Genomic DNA, 25,884 nt, shown 5'->3' with positions numbered 1-25,884 from the left:
ATCACATACAATTTTATAAAACATCCTTAAATCGGCAACATACAATTCAAGAAAAAGTTTTCAAAATACATTTAAAGGTTTTCAAGGCATATTCATTAGAAATATAACAATTAGAGCTTCACGGAGGTTCAAACGACACGTAAAAAGGAGTTACAGATCAAAAGTTATGGTCTTTACAAAATCTGCCAAAAATGGAAATCCCCAGGTCGACGTAAGGAATTCTCGGGTCGACCTATGTGTCCATAGGCCGACGCATAAAATTCATAGGTCGACGCATGTTAAAGAAAAATAGATTTTTTGCTTTTTTAGGTTGCTCAGATCGACCCAGGCTTCTGTGTAGGTCGACCTACACTGCATAAAAACTCAGAAATTACCATTTTTCTTCCATATTCCCCTCATACAACACCCATTGACCCATATAAAAATTATACATCAATTAACAGCAATTCATAACACATATAAGGTTCCTAAACATATTTCTAACCATGGATTCACATACAAACATCATTAAACATGCTTAGAATCATAATTTCATATAAATCTAGTATGAACCCTAACAATTTCAATCTCAATTTTCACACAATCATGGATAACAAACATATAATCAAAACCCCACCCTAAACTTCATCATACAACCCTTTATCATGAAAGAATCCCATCCTTACCTTAGGATTTGGATTAAAGCCAACTCTAATCTCCAATCTCTCTTTCTCTTCTTTCTCCAAAAATCTCAAATGAGCTTTTAATTCTATTTTCCTCTAAAAACCTTGTTTTGTTAAACCTTTTCTATCTTTTAATTGCTAATGGGCCCTAATTAACACCTCTATAATGCTAATCCTATCATAGGCCCAATAACTAGTCTAATCACTAACTTATGTCATTTATTAGTAAAACTCAATAAATAAGATAAAGCCACATAAGCACCTATAAACACACTTAACCCACATAATTCACACATAATAAAATAAAATACGAAATAATAAACATGGGTGTTACAACTCTCCCCCACATAGAATATTTTCATCCTCGAAAATTACCTCAAGCAAACATCTCAGGATACGACTCGCGCATCTTGCTATCCAACTCCCACGTCAAACTCTCACCGGTAGCTCCCAACCAAAACACCTTCACCAAAGCAATCTCTTTGCCTCTAAGCGTCTTCCTCTCGCGATCATTAATCCTTATCAGCATGGTCTCCACCGTGATATTATCCCGCACTTGCACATCATCCATATGAATCATATGCGATGGATCGGATATACTTCTGAAGTTGCGACACATGAAACACATCATGCAAATTTGAAAGATTAGGCGGTAATGCCACTCTATACGCCACATTACCAACCTTCTTTGAAATCTGATACAGTCCAATAAAACGAGGAGTGAGCTTCTTCGACTTCAAGGCTCTCCCCACACTGGTCACTGGCGTGACTCTCAAAAATACATGGTCACCAGCTTGAAATTCCAAATCTTTACTTATCTTTGGATTTAACTCATAAATATAGCAAGAAAGGTACTTGAACAAAATAACCAGATCTCCAAGATAAAATCTCATTTTTAGCATAGCCTCAAGAATCTTGTTTTTTTGTCTCAGTTGAACTTGCATTACATAAGCATACAAAGCTTTCCGTAACAAACATAACACCTGCATACAAATGAAAATCCTAATGCCTTGGAGTAGACTCAAAGGACTTCAGACAAGCATAATAAGATAACACAAGGTCCAGAGGTTTCAAGGTAACAAGGTTCATAATACTATGTCCTAGAGGTCAAAAACTTCAAGATGTCACGGGATAGTAACCATAGTCCAAGAGAGCCTTAAGTCTTTCCATGAGAATGAATGCTAATAATGTAAAATAAAGCATAAGATAAAATAAGGCAAAGTAATAAAATAAGAATAAAGTAAGAGTTAGAAGTTAGTGATTAAAAATTGATCATTATAGTGAATGATCAATGAAGATTGAATAATGAACTTAAGCCAAAATTAATGAAAACTCATTGGAGGATTGATAAAATTAAAACCTCCTAACAACAAGTTTCATAAGTATTGGACCATTTGTCAAATAATCAACCATACTTAGACTTCAAACGTAAGTTTGAGCCACAAATGACCATTTCTCGATACGGGACAAATTTAGCGCTATGTTAAGCAGTTTTAAGTAAACATATATAGAAGTTGTACCTATCAGAGGCCGGTCAATAACAATCTATATGTTTAAGAATAAGTTAGAGAAATGATATATAAAAATCCTTCTCCTAAAAGTTGCAACACATGTAAAATGATAAACAAGGAAGAATGTGATTAAGATGAAAAGGGAGGGGAATGAGTTAAAAAAAACCACAAGTCTAGATGAATTTCTCTTGATCATTATGGGATTTCATCTTAATGATCCATTAGAGGAACGATAGAACCATAAGCCCCACACAATGAATTCATCAAGACTTACACCTACATATCAAAAGAAAAGAGATGAAGAGAAAGGGAAAATCAGATCACAAACCCTTTCCAAATGGCTCATCAAGTATCAAATTAAAAAGAAGTTTAAAACAATTTTTAAAATGATTTTAAAAAGGAAAATAAGGACCAAATTTAAATCAAACATCTAAATATCAAATAAATTCAAACCAAAGATCACCATAGGTCAGGGACCATCATAGGATCATCTCCAAAAAAATTCAGAATTTTAAAGTACTAAAAAAACATTTTTAAACCAATTAAAACACAAAGAAAATGAGAGATTAAAAAAATCAAATGGTGAAATAAAAATATGGAAATATAGTCATAAAATCATAAATGATTCAAAGTATTTTTGGTATTTTTTCATAATTTTTAGATTTAAAAGAAAGGAGTTGTGATTTTTTTGAAGTTTAAAACAATTAAAACAAAATAAAAGAGAAATAATGTGGTGCGTTGGATCTGATCATTCTACTCGAAGGCAACCAAAATGGCTCAAACTTGTATCATTCTACTCGTCTTTCATCGCCATTAACACCATATAATTCATTTGAATTAAAACTCAAAGATGAAGGAGTTATTTGAAGAAAACCAGAAGATCAAAAAACTTCAAATCCAGATGAAATGCTTATTTCTAAATCATTTTGAAAACCAGAAGAAGCATGAGCTTTAAGGATGAAAAGGCTACAAGTCTACACAAAGAACATTCAAAAAGAGTGAAGGAATCTACCTGTCAAAGTTCACTAACGAAGCTCTGAAAATCAATTTGGCTGGAATAAATTAAGGTTCCTCAAAGCTTGCAAACGATTGGAATAGTTTCAAGAAATGTTAGAGAACATAATTGATCAAACAAATGAGGTTAAAAAGAGCTCTAAGTATGAAACTAATTTTGGCAAAAAATGAGCTTCAAGTAGAGTTTTGGCAGGGGGACTTTGGCTGTTTAAGCCTGGGGAAATAAAGTGAGGAGCATCCTCTATTTTAGACAAGTGAATGGTGATGAGAATTGGAGGAATTTGTGAGAGAATCGTGCAAACCAAGCTAACCCGATGATTTCAAAATGTGTGACTCTATATGCATCAAAACTCACTCTAATTATGCATTTTGGATGCTAATTACCTTATGGAACCTTGTTAGAAGTAATTAGAACAAAAAATATGTGCAAAGCTTGCTTAATTTGTAGATTAGAAGTTGTGCAAATTTGAACTTCACCCAAAAATATGATTCATGAGGCCTTGTTAAAAAATCATAGCAACCAATCCAAGAAGCTTTATGGCATGACTAATTATGCCATTGAAAGACCTTCCCACAATCTTCACAATATGCCAGGAAAATTTTCATTTGACATCTTGAGCACAAAGTTATGATACTTCAAAGTTGGCTGAAAACAAGCTCTTTTAACTTATAAAAATTCTAAGTTATGAATGACCAAAAATGACATAATGTCTCATTTAATTCTATGGTCTTCCAAGCATTTTTAGGTCTTGTCCCTTAAAGATGAAAATAATTAGACGTTAAGAAGAGTTTATAGAAAAAACATGTACTAAAAAAATGTTGAAAATTGAAAATGTTATGGCCTTGGGAAGTTGATGAATTTTTTTTGAAAACTCCTAGGTGACATATAATCTTCTGCAATCAATGATGAGGTTTATAGCTTGATGAAACTTGTTGAAACCTCCATAATTTGACAATTTTAACCGCCACAATTTTCCAATTTTTTTGTAGTGATAGGACCTTGAAATGATATTATCTTGAAGCACGCTCAATGATGAGGCTTATAGCTTGATTAAACTTGTTGAAGGAGACATGGAAATAAACTCATGAACCTATGGAGCTTCTTGATGAATCAAGCCATATGATCTTGAAATAAACTTGATCAACTCAAGTTAAAAGATGTTCAAGACATGACACTTTGATTATACTTTTCTTTTGAAGTTTAAACCATTGAACTTCTATGAATGACTAGTTCATTGAGAATCGATCCTCAAAACCCTAATTTAGGAGAGGAGGTGAATGCACAATGTAGAAAGCTTTGAAAGAAACAATATATCTTTTTGTATTTTTGTTAGCGATTATTAAATATTCACAACATAATCAAACTTGAGAGCTTGGTGATCCCTCAAAGGCAGGATGAGCACAAAGCCAAGGATCACTCTCAAGATTGTGATCTTGATGTGTTGTATGAACGCAAAATGATTGAGGAATCTTAGCGTAAAAAATTGAGGTATGACACCACCAAACGAAGGTTCCTTATGAGCTTATCCAAGAAACTATAACAAAAGAGCTCATGAGAAAAAATGCAGCTAGCAAGACTAGAAGAAGATCATTGACAGGTCACAATTGATAGAAATGACAAAAAATGAATCTTCAGAGATCTTTTATATGTTCTCCAACCACCGAGGGTTGTATGATTCATTGTGCTCCACCAATATTGAGATTTCATCAAACGTCGTGCAACTGCAAAGTACTCAAATACCTTAAGGAAAAGAAAACATCATTACCAACTAGCAGCATGGGGAAACATGTTAGTTGTTCCTTTTGAAACATTACCTATTACAAGAAAGTCATTAAACTCACATGTTCTCAATAATAGTGACACCTCAAACGGTCTAGGAGTATTAGACAAACCCTCGTCATGCGAAACAAGAACAAGGGTTTGTGGTCAGTTGTTCTAGGTCGCTCAAAAGGCCTATGAAGAAAGGCCTAGAGAAAAAGCAAGGAAGCATATGAAGGAAATAAGCGTTCTATCTTCGCATAGAGCATGCAATTCCACCTCTTAATCATTACCTACTGTATGTCTAGATCAATCGGGCGGTTGACGGTGATCAACACCGCACTCTCATCTTCTTTTAAAAATCTCTCTCTCTCTCTCTCTCTCTATATATATATATATATATATATATATATATATATATATATATATATATATATAAAAGAGTTATAAAAGTTTTTTAAACAATAATTTCATTTTAAAAGTTATGATTTTTTTTAGGGAAAAACTATCATGTGTCCGAAAGGCACAAGTTAATACACTATTTATAGAAATATTTTTTGAAATACGTGTCTTCAATATTTTGAAAATTTAAATTTGACTTTATTACACTTACTTTTTCTAATTATATGAAATAAAATTATATAATTGTTTTATCTTAAAGACCTCAAGAAAAAAAGAGTATAACTCTAATCATGTCATCCCAAAATTCAACGCAGATGCATTAGGTCACTCTCGAATAAACTTCAACCTAGTCGGATATTAATTTAAGAGAAAATGGATCATGCACTGACAGTGTAAAATTATACTGTCAATCAATCACAACCATGCATTCAATTACAACACATTTTTATTTTAATTTTTCTTAATGATATGACATATTGTTGGTTTTCTATTGGATGACAGTGTAAAACTATTTTACACTGACAATGCATATCCATTAAATCTTTAATTTAAAGTTTTAAACAAAACAACTAAAAAAAGAAGTAATTTTTTTTTAATTTTAACTTTAGTTTCTATTTTTTTTAACAAAGTTTCTATAATTTGATTTGCTAATAATTTTAAAATATTTTCCTCAATAGATTAAAAATTAAAATATACAAATATAAAATTTAGGAAAATGCTATTTAAGAAGTCATTGGAAAGAAAAAATAATAAAATTTTAAGTTTTGAATTACGACTCGTATAATTTTGATTTTTTTTTTAGGTTTTTATTTTGAAAACTCAATACGCAGCCTAACAACTAGTTTCTTTTTTCATTAACAAAGTTCTAACTGATTTAACCCAATTAGTGAGACAAATTCTAATTTGTAATATTTATTTGGCTTAACTACAACTTTAGCTTCTTATTATCATAGTTTTTTAATTGTGATCCCTACGTTTTAAAATCCAGTTTAAATAGTCCCCTTATTATGTTTTTTTGAAAATTTTAGTCCCTCTTCAAATTTTAGAGCATTTTTTAATGACATGTCAGTGTTAATGGTGAAGTGTCATTACCAAATCAACAATAAATTAGTGTTAATGGTGAAGTGTCAATACCAAATCAGCAATAAATTATTATTTTTTCCAACTCATTTAGTTTTCATTTTTATTGAGGTTAATGTATCTTCTAAAACTAAAACACTTATTTTTAGAGTAGATGATTAAATTCGCATTATTTTAAATCTAAATTTTAATTTTAATTACATTAGTACACCCAGAAAACATATTCATCAACAACACGTTAACAATACCCTGAAATTTACGATCTTCTTTGGAACAACCGGAATCATAACCAACACTCATCATTTCCAAACAAACCATGCCAAAACAGATGAACTTCCATCAAATGAATCACCCCAAGAAACCATTGAAAAGGAAGAAGAAGACCAACTCTTACCTATTTTTCCCTTCCAACTGATCTCTCTTATATCTCTCATCTTACCATCAGATCTATGTAGATTTTGTTAGCATAAACATGCTCTATCTCTTCATCACCAAATATTGACCCTTGTTCAGTTCTTTGGAATTCCGTTTGCAGAGAGTTTTTTTGGATCTGTGTTTATTACCCAAAAGAAGGATTTGATGTGGACATCGGAAGAAGAAAAAGAAGAATTAGGTGGAGAATCAAATGGATGGCGATGGAGTTGAACGTAATTTCTACATAATTTCTCTGGAAACTAAGCTTTTGTCTTTTGTTATTGTCCTGGATTTCTAGGTTTTTTTTTGGTTTGTAAGGAAGATGAGATGAATGAAGAAAATTCTGACAAATAAAAGAGGAATTTTTTTTTTATGAATATCGCGTTATGTATATCCTAAAATATTGAGTGATTAAAATGAATAAATTGTGTTGTTTTAATTCATTTAATTATTAAGTAATTGAAAGATTGTATTTTCGATATATGATATTTTTGGTATTAATGTATTTAAAATTATTATTTTTTTCAGATTTTAAATTAAACTTTTTATAAAATCAAGATTAACAATTGAAATGTGAAAAAAAAAACTAATCATGTACATTTAAAAATAAGTGTTTGAGATTTAAAAACTAAGTGAGTTGAAAAAAATAATAATTTGTTGCTTGGCATTGACACATCACCATTAACACTGACATGTTATTAAAAAATGCTCTAAAATTTGAAGAGACTAAAATTCTTAAAAAAAATATAATAAGAGAGGACTATATAAACTGGATTTTAAAATGTGGAGATCAAAATTAAAAAAAAATGTGATAATAATGGACTCAAAATTGCAATTAAGCCTATTTATTTTATTTTTTTAATTATTTTTGAAATTTTGATATAATGATACAAGTTGTGAGTTATATACTTATATCTATGAAATCCATTATTCTAGAAGTAAGAAAACATTGTATCCATCAATTCCAAAAAAGACAAAGCATATGATATACATAACGCGATATGGGTAACGTTTTCAATGGCTTGTAGTCATGCAAGTTTAGTTAAAGAAGAGAAGAAAATGGGTAACAAATAGTAGTATTTAAGGAAAATAACTAATGACATAATAAATATCAGTATTTATGTAAACTATTCCAATAATCATAAACACATAAGCTATGTTTTTATCTTTATTAGCAAATTCATCCATAAGAAGTACAAGATTGATAAGAAATACAATATTTAACAAAGAATTAGATCTGGCCGGTTTCGTTGTTTCGCTGAAATCGGTATGATACCCATGTTTCCATGGGCGCGGGAACCGGCACTCCTAGTGCGGTCTGATTAACGGTGGCTGGTGGTGGTGCTGCACTAAAATACTTCCAAAGAATTATTACCAGTACTATTAGAATAACTAACCCTCCCGCTAATGCACCTAAAATGATGGGCAATGGATTTGATCTAACGATACTTCCATCTCCAAAGTAGATTGAAGGGAAGATGTTATCTGGTGGAAGAGCAGCAGCAAATGGAGCAATTGCGCCTAGAATTCAAAAAAAAAAACAAATGCTTCAGAAACTCTTTTTATTCATTTTAAAATATCAAATAAAAGTATATCAAATTACCTTGGGGTGGTGATGACTGACGAAGTTGCCTCATTTTTGTGTAGCGCGCGCAACTGTAAATATAAAATTCATAATATTCAATCTCAATTCACAACATCAGTCTTAAAATTAAAATTAACTAAGAAGAAACAAAAGAATTAATAAAATATGTTGGTTTCATTTTTGGAAGGAAATATATATTGCATTTGATAGATATCAGACAGGGTGGACAACAGGTGGGTTCGGGGTTTCGGACCGAAAACTTCAATCCGTTCAAAACCGCGGTTCAAATATACATATCCATTTTCACCCATTTTCTTCTTCGGTTCAAGCGGGTTTCGGTTCAAGCGGTTGGGTTTATGCAGGTAACATCTATAATAATAATAAAAAATTGTAAAACATAGAAAATCTTTTACAAACGAAAACAAAAAAATGAATATTTATGAACAAACTCAAATTTCTACATCAACCCAAAAATAGTAAAAATTTGAAATGAAAAGTAATCAAAGTTGAGAATAAGTTGAGGTTGGGAGAAAAGAAGAAAGAGCATGAATAGGAAAGATGGTGAGGAACAAGTTTGTAGAGTATTGCCAAGTACTTATATTGAAGCTTTAATGTAGAAGATTTCTGGATATTGAGAGACAAATGAATATTTTTTATGCCTCAACTCATAATGAAAAAAGAGAGACTTGAAGAAAGAGCTAAGTTTTCTTCTAAATTAATAATGGAAAGTGAGAGACGTGTTCTAGAATTTTAAAGTAAAAACATTGTGTTAAAAGAATGTCCAGTTACTCAATCCTCAATCTGGATATGAAACACGTGGCACACAAAAAATTAATGACAGTTCATTTAAATTTGGTTAGTTTTTGTTTGTCCTCACAAAACCCATTTTTCATTCATCTTCCACCTTATGTAAAAAAACAAAAAACAGTCATACATGCCATCACCACATCTTTAATATAAACAACAAATTCAAATTATATTTAATCTCAAACAACAAACTATAGATTTACAGTCGATTAGACAAAGGAATAATAAAGCAGTATTTAATTAATCGATTAAGTCTAATTAAATCCTTTGAATTAGTCTATAGAAATGACAATTTATTTTTGCAGAAATTAATTAATTAAAATTTGATCAAATTAATTGAAAATACAATGAAATGAATACGGGTGTGTTGTAATTAGAAAAAGTTACTAGGCCCATTAGCCCACTCTACCAAAAAAACTAATCCTAAATTAATTAATAAAATTTAAATCTTAAACTAATCCTATATATATATATATATATATATATATATATATATATATATATATATATATATATATATATATATATATATATATATATATATATATATATATATATATATATATATATATATATATATATATATATATATATATATATATATGGAGAATTCGGACTAACCTATTTTCATTCTTAAATTACCCTTCACATATTACAATTATTCCCAGACTAATAAGTAAATTTAATTCTAAATATAATGGTTTTTCCCGATTTGCTATTACAGTTTATATTAACAAAAACTGCTTCACTTCTCCATTTTGTAAACATTCAACCCATCACACATTTATTACGTTTTCGTTTCTAAAGTTTACAGGGCCTATGGTTAACATACAAGGGGTACTTTGTATAGAATAAAAAAAAAAATGGAGGAAGCCCGTGGTGGTTAATGGTGGCACGCAAGCATAAGCAACAACAATAAAAGAATTTGTAAATATCTTTTCATATTTTTAAGTTTAGATTTTAAAATCTGGTTGTTTGTTTGTTATTGTTCCTTGAATGTGGGGAATGTTTTAGATTGATAGGAATGTCACACGTAGAAGAATATTGAGAGAAGATGATGACATAGATGTTTTTTTTTTCTATCTGCGTTGTTGTGTCTGATTTTATTAATCTTACTCAATTTTGTTTTTTATTCTATTTAAAAAATGGTGACTTTTAAAGGTGTTTATTATTCCCTTTTCAATTTTTACTTTCTATCATACTTTTGATTTATTGTTATACTATTTGTTAATGGTGATTTAATTATACCTTTCATTAACATGCCTTTGCGAGGTTTTTTAATCTTCTTAATGACAATTAATCATTAATTAAAAAAACATTATTTATTAGAACGAGTAAAAGAAGAGCCATGTTTGTTCTGCCGAATCACATTTTCAATTATTGATGATATTAATGTTGTCATGTTTTACTATAAATAATCATCTTAAAAGAGTCGTGATGCTACCAAAATGACAATTAGGTTCTCATTTTCTATAACCATCGTCCCTCTCATGGTTCTTTAACATATAATCATTTGAAATTGAAGCTGAATAGCAATTAAAGTCTTCATGAAAATATTGTTGACTTAACTCCAAATCTACTTATATTCCATTAATTGAGATTCCATTAATTGAAACAGAACTTCGTTACAAATTATTTGTTCCCAATCCATTTTTCATCTTTTCCTAACCCATATCATACAATATAATAAAGCAAAATGAGATTTTTGGCAATTTTGACAAGTGTCACAATTATAGAGAGCTTACTATTTTTATTATTTCTATATTAGGAAATCTTACTATAATTGTTAATTTAATAATTCAATTTTTTATAAAATTATTATATATTCACTTTGGTCTTATCATATTATTATTTATAATTAATTATCAACCTATTTAATTTACAGATTTTTTATAATAATTATGGATTATTTATTTTCCCAAAAATTAAATTGTTTCACGCGTGAACCAACTTTTTTTCACAATTCTCCGTTCCAATGCTTCCAATATGATAAACTTTTATGGCTAAATCAATTCACATTTCCATTTCCAACAATTTCCATGCCTTTTGATTTTTCCTTCACACATTAATCAAAATATTCAATGATTCAAACAATAGTTGATGGCTTTTGAATTTTCATCATACATTAAAATACAAATTTTTTGGATTCTAACATATTCTTATATAAATCTTAGAGAGAACCCTAATCCCATTTCAGAGCCATTTCTATAATACAGTTTTTTTAAGTTCATAAATTTTTTAAGTTTTTGTATAACAGAGGTAAAACTTGATTCTTGATTATTTCTGCGTTTTAGAGATCTAAGCATGCTAAGTTTTTTCTAAAAATCCTGAGTAGGTTGTCTCTCTGTTTCAGATCTGCCGAAGGGTTATGCTGTGGATTTGTGGTCGCGCTGCAACATTCTTTATCGGTTTGTTTTCTTTTTCTTTGCCATGATTTGATTTTCGTTACAGTTTGAGTGGAACCTGGGAGATTAATTGTGTCTTCTTTGTTGACTAGAATTTGCGGTGGTGTCTTCGTTGTTGACCAGAGTTTGTTAGGTGGTATCGCAATTGGATGAAATTGAAAAGGTTTTGGTTGGGCATTTGGTTGGCTAATTGTTAGTAGATATTAATTGTCTGAATCATGTCTAAAAAATTTGACTTCGGTAAGGGATAAGGATATTAAAGGTTGTTGTTATAAGTATATGATGTTTGTTAAGTTCCACATCATTGGTTGCTTTTTGAGATTTGAAAATGTTTGATTTTTTCGGGAGATAACTTTTTGATATGTTAAAATTTTTCAGATTTGAAAATGTTTGATTTTGTGTGTGTGAACCGTGAAGAAGCTGAGAGGAGATGACAGTTCGATTAATGATGGGTTCCATAACATTACTGATAGGAATGTTCAGTTACTTTGAGGCTTGAAGATGAAGATTGATGATGTTTTTAATACATGTATAACAAAATTTTATTTTATTTTTTAATACATGTATTCCATTAATGTATTTCATTATTACTATTATATTTAAAATCCACAATAATTCATCCTTAGCTTTATTGTCGTTACCATGTAGATATACCTCCTTCTTATTACATTTATCATTTCAATTTTTATACTAATTTTAGTATTAAAATTTTGATTATTATTATAATTATTATTATTAATTATAATTATTATTAATGTTTATTATTAATATTTATTTTTATTTTTATCATGTTCCAAAAAGTCTAATTAAACAATAATTTTTTATCATTTTTTGTGTGTCATAACAACTGTAAAAAAAAATTATTTACTTTGTATTAAATTGAAATAGATCTTTGTATCTTATCTTTTTACTTCGTTTATTTCAATATTATCCTTTTCTTTATATTCAAAGTTTTTTTTTTCTATTGACCATTACATAGAAACTTAGTTTGACTGACATATTTATTATTTTATACCTATAACCAAGGTATAAATTTAGAGCAATAATTAAACAATTAGTTAAATTTAATATTATTTTGAGAATTAGAAATTTGTTTAACATAAAGTTTACTTTGCATCTAAAGTAAATTTTATCTTATTAAAACATGTATAAAATAATATATAATAATTTGTATCTATAAACTTTATTTATTTGTGATATTTTTTTATAAAAAATATATGTAATATATTAACTATAATTACAAACACTATTAAAGTGTGACAAATTATATTAAAATATTAGTTTATCAAAAAAGTTTGTATTTTTTAAAAAAAATGTTAATAATTATTCTAAAAAATTTTAAAATATTTTATTAATACACAAATTTATTACTATAAATTTGATATGGTAAAATTTGGACAATTTATATTCTCTTAATCTTACTATATTTAATAAAGATCAATAAATTAATTTGATATATTTTATTATATTCAAATTTTTATCTTCAAATATCATAGAGTCATTTTTCATTTGTGTTAGTAAATTATTTTAGAGACGAATGTAGTTTGACATTTTTGTTTTTGTTTTAGTGAATGAGATGATATAATTTTATTACATAAAACATATAATATTATATATTATTATTGAATAGATTCATATTAAAACGGGTTTTAGTTTATAACTAAATACAATTTAATATTTGATATATTTAAATTTAGTATTAGAAATATGTACATTGAAATTACACATAATTATATACCTATGCAAATTGTATTTATACTAAAAATTGCTATAAATATTAAATTTAGACATGAGACAATTATGATGTATGAAAAACACAACTTTCTTATGAAAAACACAAATTTGTCATTCTTTTTATTCAGTTTATTTTATTATATATATTAAATAAAAGATCTATTTTATACATTTTTTATTATTTAATTTATTTTTTCTACTAAAATAGATAATACATACGGGCTGAGACTACTTAATTTGTATATCTAATTTTATTCAATTAACACAATTTCCCTTTAAAAATTAATAAAATAATTCTACACTATACAATTAATTCATATTTGGATCACAAGCACGAACTGACATATTTTTATTTATTATTTTTAATAGTGTATTTTTTATCTATATTTTTTAATCATTACTTTAGCATAATTATTTACTATTAATAATAACGTTGCGCGACCCGCCGTCCTCCAAATAGATTTGATGTTTCTTTATCTTTTGATTTCCTTCTTCGGCAAGTTTTTCCAGTATCAATACATATTTATTAAACATTTTATATAATTTAAAGATTTATACTATAGTCTTAATTAATATTTAATTGTTAATACTCATATTTAATTTTATGGGAGACATTTAAAATATTAATTAATTAATTCAATTATATAAACTGAAATAAGTTACAAATATTTTTATAAAAATGAAAAAGTTTACTGTTGATACAATTATTATTATAAACTGTAATAAGTTATAAATATTTTTATAAACGGGAAAAATCAATTGATGATACAATTATTTTTATAAACGGAAATAAGTTGCAAATATTTTTATAAACAGAAAAAGTCAACTATTGATACAATTATTTAACGAGTTAATTTTTTAAAAAACTTACATAAATTATTAATAAATTAGAAATGCCCAAATTATTTTATAATTTACAAAAAAAATTAGTTAAGTCATTTTTTATGTATATTATTAATAACAACGACATTTTATCTATACAATAGTAATATAATTATAAGTAAAATTTATAAATTATAAGTGTTTTTAAAATGAGATTTTTTACTTAGAAAATATTGAACCCGTGCCTCGCACGGGTCTAAGTACTAGTATATTAGAAACAGAGAGACATTAAAAAAGAAAAAACACTTCTTTATCCGAATATGCATATTTTTTAATTTTGATTTTATTTTTAATTATGTGAAAATATACCTATATCATTAAAAAGTTGATAAATCTCTAAATTAAAAAACATAATGTTTTGGCTTAACCTTACAACACTACATTCCAAATTTTATAATTTCTTAGTTGTGCGTGCTAAAATAGCGGATAAATAGACACAAGATTGCACATCACAAAATTTATAAAAAATGTCCGTTAAACTTTGATGCGTGAGTGAACTATAATAGCCGACAAACCCGTGCCCGTTTGAAACATATATTTATTATCTTGATTTTTATTCTACTAATTGCATCTAAATAATAGTATTATTAATAAAAAATATCTACTTTTATAATTTGTAGATAATTTGTTTCACGTAAACTATTCTTTTTTATTTTAATTACTTTTATATATTTTTATTTGTTTATAATTAAAATAATTCCATAATATTTAATTAACTAGTTAATTTTTATAATTTAAAAGATGAGAATAATCATAATAATAATTATGTATCATAAGACAAATGTATATAAGTAAAAAAAATGTTAAATTTAAAATTTTATAATATTGTCAACATAAACCATAATTATAATAAATCAATTATAAAATTACTATACATCATTGTTTAATTTTTTTTAATTATATCCCTAAAGATGGACTTAAAACGTACAATTTGTATATGAAAAAACTATTTTTCACTAATTTAACTAATTAAATCTAAGTTTTCGTGTATATAATTATAATGTACAGAATACAGTTTGGTGGATAAATAATAAAATTAATATTTTTTTCACATTGTCAAAATGAAAATGGAAAAATAAAACTTTTTATATATCACATTTAAATTTTTAACGTTCTTGTATTTGAAAGAGTCATTAATTAAAAAAAAATTATTGAACCACACAATGAAAAAAATTGTTTGTTATAATAAATTAGATAATTTACTATTATATATTTTATAATTAAAAATAAGAATAGTCATAATATATTTAGTATTAAAACATTTGATTAATAACAGAAAATAAAAATTGATGATCGTTATTTTGTTTTAAGTTATATAGGATATGAAAAAAATAAAAGAAAATTAAAATTAATAATTTTTCTCTCTCTTCTCTATAAATGGTGTCCTTTTTTTTTTTTCTTTCTCTTTTATGTCTTTTAACTGTTGGATTAATCAAACCAGCACATGAGAGAAGAGAAGGCATGAAACAAATGTTGGTCCGCCTCCCTCCAATTATTTCTTACAAATAAGTGTTAATTTTGTCATTTGAATTAATAAAAAAATTAAAAGAAATATTGATATAAAAATATTGCAAAAGAGAAGAAGTTTCTCACATGGTCGGACGAGGTAGTCCGAGAGTTCCGACGTCGGCGAGAGCTTTAACTCAGGTATGCTTGAAATTCGATTCTCCTCTCTTCGTCTGGGTCTTCTCTTCCCTTCTACTCCTATCGTTTCTTGCCGATGCAAAATTGTTGTTGTTGCTTCAGTTGGATTTGCTGCTAAGACCTTTGAAGGTTGAACATGGCTTTTGAAATGGGGGAAGTTGAAAATTTGAGAGAAATCGTGTTGTATGCATATATATGTGGTCTCCCAAGATGCAATTTGGCTTATGGCTTAATCAATTGGCTTGAAACGGTTCAAATAAATACTTGAATCTTGAAAATGGGCTTTCAATAATAACTCTTGAATATGGCTAACCAAATTAAATTTTAAATTGATTCTTTTTGTTTGTTAGAAACTCAATTAAATTTAAACATGGTCAATTTGAAAACTAAATTAATTTTTGAAGACAAAATATCAAAATTAATTTCACCATTGAATCAAAATGACTAAATTACTCAATAATTTAAATTAGAAATCATGGATTTAAGTGAGGTCGAATTTAATAAAAAAATTGAATTTTCACCTTTTTATATTTGAAAAATAAAAAATACAATGATGCACTTAAGTGAAGAATTAATGATTCTTTTTTAGAAAAACTAAAAAAGAACCGTTGACTTTTTGCATTGACTTTTCAAAAAGAAAAGTACGAATTAGATTAATCTATGGGTAAAGAGTAAAATTGGGTTATTATAATAGGTCTTGGGAGCATTATTATAAAAATCAATTTTAACTTTGAACGCAAAATGTATTATACCTCGGCTAAAGAAGCGAAGGACATCATAAAAGTAACAACTTCAAACCTCGATTTTTAAAATAATGAGTAAATTTATTTGCGCATGGTTTCGAACCTCGTCATCTACATTTTTATTATTTTCAAAATTAGCGCCTCATATATCTCGATTTATCAATAAAATCGAGAGATAAGTTATATTGTTTTTTTAATTAAAGTTCGGTAGATTGTTTACACAGAAAATTAATAAAATAATTTGTTTACAAACTACAATGTTTACCAAAAATATTACATTCACTACAAGAAAATTGACATTTACCAACGACAAAAATCCATTGGTAAAAGTCCAAAAACCGTTGATAAAAGTCAAAAATCCTATACCAACGGACGTTTACTTCCGTCAACTATGATTTTCTATACCAACGACACTTTTTCGTCCCAATATCTTTTACCAACAGTAATTTTAGGGGTTGGACAAAATTTGAGCCTATAACAACAATTAATTGAAATTCTGGTGCAGCAAACCCAAATGTCTTATAGTATGTCGAGACATCCAGTCAAACTCTAATAGTGTATTTAAACATACAAAATACACTATTAATAAGTATTGCGGTAGATTCAATTTGGCGCTTCTTGCCAAGTGGAAATGGAGGATCTTGAATGGTGGCAACTTTTTTTGGACTAACTTTTTTTTTAGCAGGTATGGTGATATAAAAAGAGCTATGCTTCGAACTCCATCCTTTCATTCTAGAAGCAAAGTCTCTCTTTGGTGGAAGGACCTTTGTGCTTTAGGGGTGGATTCTTCTTCCTCTTCGACGAATTGGTTTTTTAATTCCATGGCTCTAAAGCTCGGTTCGGGGACTTTTGTGGAGTTTTGGTTCGATGTTTGGATTGGCAACACTCCTTTGCGTGTTTTATTTCCGGATGCTTTTCAATTGGTAGATAACCCGCATTGTAAAGTGGCGGCCATGGGTAGGTGGATCGGAGATTTGTGGCGGTGGAATTTCTTGTCTTGGAGGCGTCCTTTGAATCGGATGGTTGATGCGCAATTGGAGAATCTCATAAATCTTCTTATGCCGGTTCAGCCCCATAGGATGGAAGAAGATGGTTTCAAGTGATGGCGTCAATCCTCCGGTTTCACCGTTAGTAATGCTTATGATTCTATTTCTTTGAATGAGCCTTTGCTTCTCCCGCCGGATTCGACTTTAAGGGTGGCCTTTGATTGTCTTTGGAAGACTAAAGTGCCGTGTAGAATTTTAATTTTTGGTTGGAGGTTGATTTGGGATAGGCTTCCTACAAAGGTTGAGTTAGCAAAACGTGGGATTTTGGTTAATGCAAATGATATGGTTTGCCCGCTTTGTTTACATTTTGAGGAAGAGGTAAATCATTTTTTCTTTGGATGCCCTTTTTCAAATTTTTGGTGGAATAAATTGCTTCTTTAGTTAAATTTGCATGATGATTCTTTAGCCGATTCGCTTTTAGCCCGTTTGTGTTGGTTGGATCATCACTTTGAAGAAGAGTATGGTGTAGATTTTAGATGGTTCTTCGGCTTACTTTTTTGTTGGATTATTTGGAAATGTAGGAATGATGTTATCTTTAATGGCTTAGTTTTAGACTCTTTTGATGGTTTATTTTTATTGAAATCTTTATCTTGGGATTGGATGGGGCTCGAGGGAGGATTGGTTCCGAGACCCGAGAGCTTGCTTTGTGTAAAGTGGTGGGTTAGGTCGGTAACTCTATTCTATGTTTTGTATTTTGTTTCTTTGGGTTAAGCACCCCTAGTGCTTTTTAATCCATTTTCGCTTATAAAAAAAAACATACAATCATTATAGGACATCTGGGTTGACCTAAGAGATGACATAATCGTTTTACACCAATCATTATTTCATACTCTTCCTCCAAAAGAATAGAGTTGGTTCATGGTCCACAGAAGGAATTGAATTATCACCTAATGAAAAATTTGGAAACTCATTGACTGGCTATACGAAAATGTACAAATATTGTTAGAACATTTCTTTACCCACCTCCCTATGGGGGGTCACCCCCAGCGAAATTCCCAAACTACCCCTGCTTCTGTTAGCTGAAGATTTCGTTTTATGTTGTTTATCCTTCGAAGGAGTTGAGAATCGAAGGAAAGATGGTTACTGATGGCCATCCCTTAAAAATGGCTACTGATGGTCATGCTTCGGAAAAATAAATACTTCTAAGTTCGATGAAGATAAGTGAACGCTGAAAGATTAATGAAAGCATATGTCTTCGGGACTTAGACAAAATTCATAGAATATGTATTTAAGTATTACTACTTAGCGTGTTTTTTAGTAGTGTTTGTTCAATACACTGCCACGCGTCGAAGATGGACTCAGGCGGGAAGATTTGAAATTCGAAGACGGTTTCGTAACCGTTCAACAACAGATGGCTTCGCTGGAAGTTCTGATGAGAAACGTGGCAGCAGATTAGTGTAGGACCGTTAAGGTCGAAACTAGTATAAATAGGAGTCTTAGTGTTAGGATTCTGTGTGTTCATTTTGTACAAATCACTCACATATTTACTCAAGTATCAAGCGTTAAGAGAAAGAGTTCGCTGAGAAAATGTACGTATGACACCACCATTTTAATACATGTGTATTATCTTTTTGTTTTTATCTTTCAGAATTACTGCATTTCGTTTATTTCTTGCCATTTACGTTTCTGCATCTTTACTTTAACGTCATTTACTTCCGAATTACTTTCACGCTATTTACTTTCAAAGTCTTTTATATTTCTGCAGTTTAAGATTCTTTACGTTTCAATTGTCCTTTTAATTTTTATGTCATGTCACTTCGATGAAGTCATATTTATATATAACAAAGTGATTGTCGAGACTATTTGTTCTGTTAATCGAACAACGCTTATTGAAGAAGACAAATAATGAATATGGTCAGAACAAACATTGATGACAATCTTCTTGACTATGTGTCCTAGGATCAATCTAGTCGATCCTGCAAGTAACCAAATCATATTTATTATAGTTTGGAAGACTAGCGGTTGTTTACCGGAAATCACCGTAAACAGCTTCGGAAATGAACTTCCGAAGCGCTTTTTTTTTTAAAAAATTTCCTTGATTCGGAAGTTCATCTCCGAAAACACCTCATGGGGGGTGCGTTCGGAGATGAACATCCGAAAACACCTCATGGGGGGTGAATTCGGAAGTTCATTTCCGAATTATGCAGAAACTGTGTTTTTTTTTATGTTTTTTCTTAAACGCAACCGCATTTTAATTAAACGTTACCGGCAAATAAAATAAACAATAGATAGACTGAAAACACTAATATGATAAATAAACAAAAAAAAAATACTAATCCGATGAAAATAATATATACAAACCGAAAAAAATAAAAATAGTGTGCTAAAGATACAATCCGATAACAAAAAATATATAAACCCGACCACTACTGGGTGTGCCTAAACCTCTCCCCCTGAGACCTCCTCTGCCGCCTGTATGTCGCCGCACGGTCCGCATCAGTGACGATCATCTCCATCACGGCGACTGCCTCTGGACCGCCCCACTCCACGATACCTCGATCCAACGCGTCCCGCCCAAGCATCGATATCCGCTGGCAGATCGGCATGAGATCAATGGCGTGATCATCCTCGGCCTGCTGGTTCTCCAGGATCTCCTCGTGTGTTGGCCTAGGAGCGACGGGAATGTCGGGTCTCAGAAGAGGATGTGACACCCGGTAGAACCATGTGACGTACCCCTCCTCACTGTGCCAGTCCTGTGTGACCCGAGTGAGACGGTACTCCTGCGGTACCACATGCTGCTGCCACTCCGCCCATATGGCAGTGAGCTGCACTCGGGTCACAGTGTCGGGAGCAGCCTCAAAGGGTGACCTGGGTATCCGCTGCACGAATCCGAACTGACGCATGCACCGCTCAGGGAGATATCGAACCATGATGCCGGTCCCGCATGCTAACCAGCCTGAATATAGAGCAATGCCGTCAAAGGGGACAATCTGAGCGTAGTCGACGAACGGCCTCCAGGTGACGTCGTCGTGCATCGTGCGGTCCAAGTACAGACGGTATGGTCCCACCGCATCGTTCCCCCTCTGGAGAGCGTATCTGGCGGCCCTGGGCATGGCGTCCACGTACGCAGGATCGATGTGAAAGCCGTGGATGCGGGAGAAGTAGGAGATGATCCAGCTCTGAAACAGAAACAAGATAATGTATTAAAATTAAATACGAAACATATATAAATAAATAAATACGATAATGTACTAAAATAAAACGTACCGTAAGCAGTGTGCAGGATCCGACCAACTGCCTCGTCCTCCAGTTGGAGGCCTCATTCAGCTTCTGGTAGAGATATGCCAGAGTAGCTGACCCCCAGTTCCACTGGTGAACGGTATCCAGGTCCATGAAATAGCGGAGGTAGGCCACGTCGACGTACCTGGCACTCTTGTCCACAAAGCATGCAGCGCCTACCACATGCATGTACCAGCACCGGAGAGCGCAGCCGCGGTGGTACTGTGTGAATAGCTCGTCACCCTCCTGCCCGGCATCGGCCGCCGCGCCCAGGTGGTGCTCAAAATAAGCGCTCAGTGTGGTGAACCGGATGTGAGGCCCAGATGTCGTGACGCACTCATAGTGAGCAACCTCCTCCTCCATGCCCAGATAGAGCGTCATCCACTCGATGGCCTCGACCCTCTAGATCCGGGAGTGGTCCAACAGCGGCCCCCTAATAGGCAGGTGGAGAAGACACTGGACGTCATGCAAGGTGATCGTCAACTCCCCCACCGGCAAGTGGAAAGAAGACGTCTCCTTGTGCCAGCGCTCCACAAATGCCCCCTGCATGCCGGTGCTGATGGTGGTGTACCCGGTCATGCAGAGCCCGCTAAGCCCTGAACCTCGCACATGGTCGTTAAACCACTGAGCTGCTGGTTTAAACAGACCGAAAATCTTCCTGGAGTGGTTCACCATTTTCAATGGCTCTCTCTCCTGTTACAAAAAAAAACAAATAAGCGAGAAATAAACGGTAAAATTATAAAAAATGGTGACAAATAAACGGCTAAGTTAAAAAAAATACCTCTCCCTCCCAGATCCGCCGAGCGACGTGATCCTGGTAGTGAATCAGCAGGGAAGTGTCAAAAGGCCCTCCCGGATAGCTATCCACCTCCTGCTCCTCCTCCTCCCCGACTGGATGGTCAACATCCGGTATGACCTCTTCCTCCTCATCATCATCCTCCTCCTCTCGCTGGCGGGAAGAAGATACCCGAGCCAGCCTACTCCTATAGCCTGAAGGAGATGAACTCTCCACCAAGTCCTGTGGAACGCGCACACGGGGTCCCCGGCCCCGCCCCCGTCCCTGTGTCGACGCCAGCTGCGCCGCCGCCCGCTCGCGTCTAGCCGACGCAGTCTGGGACTCCCTGCCCTGTCTGATGCGTGCTGGCTGGTTGCCTGACATATTCCTGTAAACAAAACAATCGATTAATATGCGAGACAACTGAAAAAACAAAAAAAAATGCACTTCTGATACAGTTCGGAAGTTCATTTCCGAAACTGGGATGGAGGTGTTTTCGGAAATGAACTTCCGAAACACCCCTGCGCAGAGCTTTTCTGCAACCTACAATGGCAGACCCCAAAATCAAACTTTAAACCTATGTCTACACATTCTAAACATCCTAAATACCAGTACCAACCTAACCTTATACATATTTTCCTATTTGTAAACACCCTAATATCAATTTTAAGCATAGATCTAAAACTCAAAATGCTTACCGATTGAAGAGGTTGGAGTGCTTTTTAATGTAGTATAGGAAGCTTGTTGGAGCCTTTGATGTTGCCTTGGAAGTCTTTTAACAAAATTTCGCCTTTGGTGTTGTTTGATGTTGGATTAGGGTAAATGAATGGGGGAGGGGGAGTGTTCTGCTTAATCTGCAGAACGCGCATTATTTCGGAAGTTCATTTCCGAAATGGTGTTTTCGGAAATGAACTTCCGAAATAAGACAATTTTTTTTAAAAAAAAGGCGCTTTCGGAGATGAACTTCCGAAAACACCTTTTTCATGCAGTTCGGAAGTTCATTTCCGAAGTCAGGGGTAGTTTGGGTTTTTCACCAGAGGTTAACTAGAAGGTTGGGAGGTTGGCAAAGAAATTTTCATATTGTTAACATGGAAAAACTATATTAAAAAAAAAAAAGAAAAAGATGTGAATAAAATTTATAAAGAAATTCAACTTAATGTGACGTCACCAATGCGTTCAAGGTACTTAAGGGACACGTGTCATTCCTACAATTTCAATGTCAAACTTGGTTTTCAGTCTATGCACTAAGGTTACCAACGATTTTGCTTTAACAACCACCTTGAATTGATATGGCTACTCGTAGTTTTTCTCATCTATATGAACTGATCTAAAAATCACAAACACGCACCATCATGGCAGCATTGTGATATTAAATACCCTTTTATTTCAACATCTTTTAAACTTGTATGAGTGAAACATATAATAAGTCACTTTAAAATTATTTTATCACTTTTGTTTGTGTTTGATAAGGATTCATGAATTGCTTATTTATCATAGAGTTTAAAATTATTTATCACTTGTAACACACAGAAGAAAAGCCTAACATGCTTTTAGAAATTTAGAAGCATGTTATAATAAATTTACAAGATTTTAATTTTTTAACATAGTTTTCATGAAGTATAATGCTTATACACACACAAATATTAGAAACATACCTGAACTACAAGTCCTCGGCTATTTAGTGTCTGAAATAGATTCCATGAGAGTTAGTAAAAGGGATGCAAAATGTAGAAGAGTATGCTTATGAAAGAAATTAAATGGTGCTAGGAATATAGTGGTTATGCACTTTTTTAAGAGTTGACCGGGTGCGAAATTTCAAGAGCTTGCATGGATAAAGAAAAGTTTAATACACGTAGAAATAAACGTGCTAAACTTTTCTTAAGATAACAAGAATGATATGTGTACACCAAATTTGACAACTACACCGTATCTTTATACGGTTTAGTTTTTTTATTTGCTTTAATTTTTTTTTCTTCAATTTTTTAAATACAATTAGACACATGTAATTGTAGTATTTTATAGGGTGTAAGTATAGGTGTAAGAAAATGGGTGTAAGCATAGCACTCCTCTTAAGATAATACACATTACTACTAAGTTACTAAAGTAAAAAAATCTGCACAGGTGCACACCTTTTCACTTTGATAAAAAATAAGCTGACTTTTCATAGTAATCAACATTCTGCTCAAAATTTTGTTATATTCTTATAACTCTGCTACTTATTGTGCATAATAGTAAAACTCAGTTCTACATGTTCATGAAGATTCTAGTTCAGTCACAATTAATGCCTAAAAACTGGGATATGCTCTAGAGTGCACAAAAAAACAACCCACCCGAGGGGATAACATAAGCCACTAATATAAAATTATCTTACTAAATCGAATATGTAATAAAGATGCAGAGATATACCTTCAAATATCTAGCAGCCATAATAAAGACAAGCCACCCGAGGACAAGAGTCACAATCTCTAACCTCTCTCTAAACATGGAGCTCTAACCTCTCTCTAAAAGGGGTTAGGGTTTGCATCTTAGCTGATGAGTGACAACCGGTATTCTAGGGGAAACGATGGGTGGACTATTGTCTCTGGCTGTCGTAATCAGAGGAGATGGAGCACAAACTGGGACACTTTTCCTTTTGGGGGGGGGGGGGGGCGTAATCACAATCAATCGTCGCCTGGTGCAGAGTTAGTTTCTTTCTATGTTTCGGAATTCCCAGATTACACAAGTGCGAAGGATTTGTTCGAGTTGTTTGGATGCGTAGGGAAAGCTGTAGAAGTTTCGATCTCTCCGAGGAGGAACAACAGGGGAAAACGTTTCAGTTTGCGCGATTCATTGACATGGAAGATGGTAGGTTGTTCGCGGTCAAGCTCGACAACATAATGATAGCAGAGAGGAAGATTCACGCCAATCTTCCTCGTTTCCAAAGGGGGTCGTTAGGTGGTGTTTCGGGGTTCACAACCCAGCGAGGCGACGGAGGGGATGCAAAAGGGGTTAAGGAGGCGGAGGTGAGGAGTCGCAGAGATGGTCAGGCTTCCAGGAGGGGTCACAGATCTTTTGCGGAGGTGGTTGGGGGAGGTTTGGGTATATCAGTTGTTCCTGGGGATCTGTCCTCTTCTTTGTGTTTCAAGTCTGAGGATGAAGACAAGAAGAGGTTCCTGAAAGCTTATGTTGGGAGAGTCCTAATCCCAAGGTCAGCTTACAATTTACAATCCTACTTGGAGATGGAGGGTGTTTATGTTATGAGGGTCACTTCGTTGGGAGGGGATGTCTGTTTGTTGGAGGATAGGGAGGCGGCTTTTATCGAAGATTTGATCGCAGAAGGTGAATCATGGTGGAAAAGTTGGTTCTCCGATATTAAGAAGTGGGAGGAGGGAATGATTGGAGAGAGTAGGGACGTTTGGCTGAGAATTTTTGGTATTCCTGCTCATGTATGGAAGTCTAATTTCTTTGTGGCTTTAGCGGAGGTGTGGGGGAAGTTCATATGCGTGGACGAGAGAACTGCGAAAGGTGATGTTTTTGATGTAGCAAGGATAATGGTAAAGATTAACTTTGATCTATTAATCCCTGAATTTTTCCATGTTAACATCAATGGTAAGTTGTTCAAATTGGTGGTTCGAGAGGATGCTCTAGGGCTGTTTCGTAGTAGTATTGAGCCGTCGGGTATCGTGGATTCTGATTCTTCATCTGCAGAAACCGATAGAATATGGCAGGATGGTAATGGTGCTGAAGATGAGGATCTTGTTACACAAATCTCAAACGACTCCATTCAACAGTTTTCTTCGAAGGGTAGTTTGAACAATGGTGGAGGTGTTCAGCTCTGTGATCCAGAAGTTAAAATTAAGGGAGGAACGGTGGATAGTCAAGTCTCATCTTCGATTCCGGTTGCTAATAGCCCTGCCGATGGGAAGGATACTGAGTTTGGAAGCTTCGATTAGGTTGTGTCTCGTTTTCGAGATGGAAACATCTTGAATCTGGAAGCGGTTAACTCTCTTGGGTTTGCTCTAGGTGGTGCTTCTGCCTTAACGTGTTCAGTGGTCAAATGTTCTTTAGAAGATCCTTAACCAGTGTTGGTCAAGAGAAGAGGCACAAAGGTATTAAGGAAGAAGTCTATTAATGAATGGGGTAAATTCTTTAAAGGTGGGAGGAAGAAGTTGTGCTATAAGGGTGGCAAGTCGTCAAATAAGCAGAACAACGGGCATAAAGGT

General features: G+C 32.5%; 2 protein-coding genes across 3 annotated transcripts; one reads left to right on the top strand and one right to left on the bottom strand.

The window, feature by feature from the left end:
• Positions 1 to 7,984: 7,984 nt before the first annotated feature.
• On the bottom strand, positions 7,985 to 9,135 carry LOC131599476 (uncharacterized). Of its 2 annotated transcripts, XM_058871816.1 has the most exons (3): positions 9,023 to 9,135; positions 8,446 to 8,498; positions 7,985 to 8,363 (listed from the first exon to the last, which is right to left on the bottom strand). In XM_058871816.1, the coding sequence occupies exons 2-3, from the start codon at positions 8,477 to 8,479 to the stop codon at positions 8,074 to 8,076; spliced, it is 324 nt and encodes a 107-aa protein (XP_058727799.1). In that variant the 5' UTR covers positions 8,480 to 8,498; positions 9,023 to 9,135; the 3' UTR covers positions 7,985 to 8,073. The 2 variants fall into 2 exon arrangements, with proteins under 2 accessions (XP_058727799.1, XP_058727798.1); XM_058871815.1 differs by lacking the exon at positions 9,023 to 9,135 and having other exon boundaries at positions 8,446 to 8,998.
• Positions 9,136 to 24,432: 15,297 nt separating this feature from the next.
• Positions 24,433 to 25,614, top strand: LOC131597659 (uncharacterized). The gene has a single exon (XM_058870343.1). It carries the CDS (start codon positions 24,433 to 24,435, stop codon positions 25,612 to 25,614), a length of 1,182 nt encoding a protein of 393 aa, XP_058726326.1.
• The last annotated feature ends 270 nt before the right edge of the window (positions 25,615 to 25,884 follow it).

The sequence above is a fragment of the Vicia villosa genome, linkage group LG4 (assembly GCF_029867415.1).
Source record: "Vicia villosa cultivar HV-30 ecotype Madison, WI linkage group LG4, Vvil1.0, whole genome shotgun sequence".
Taxonomy (NCBI): domain Eukaryota; kingdom Viridiplantae; phylum Streptophyta; class Magnoliopsida; order Fabales; family Fabaceae; genus Vicia; species Vicia villosa.
This window is presented reverse-complemented; position numbering and strand designations above follow the sequence as displayed.

Bases quoted from the DNA above. Each gene is read 5' to 3' on its own strand.
- LOC131599476 (XM_058871816.1), bottom strand. From the start codon at position 8,479: ATGAGGCAACTTCGTCAGTCATCACCACCCCAAG. The intron at 8,364-8,445 runs GTAATTTGATAT...TTTGAATTCTAG, and splicing joins TCAGTCATCACCACCCCAAG to GCGCAATTGCTCCATTTGCT.
- LOC131597659 (XM_058870343.1), top strand. From the start codon at position 24,433: ATGCGTAGGGAAAGCTGTAGAAGTTTCGATCTCTCCGAGGAGGAACAA.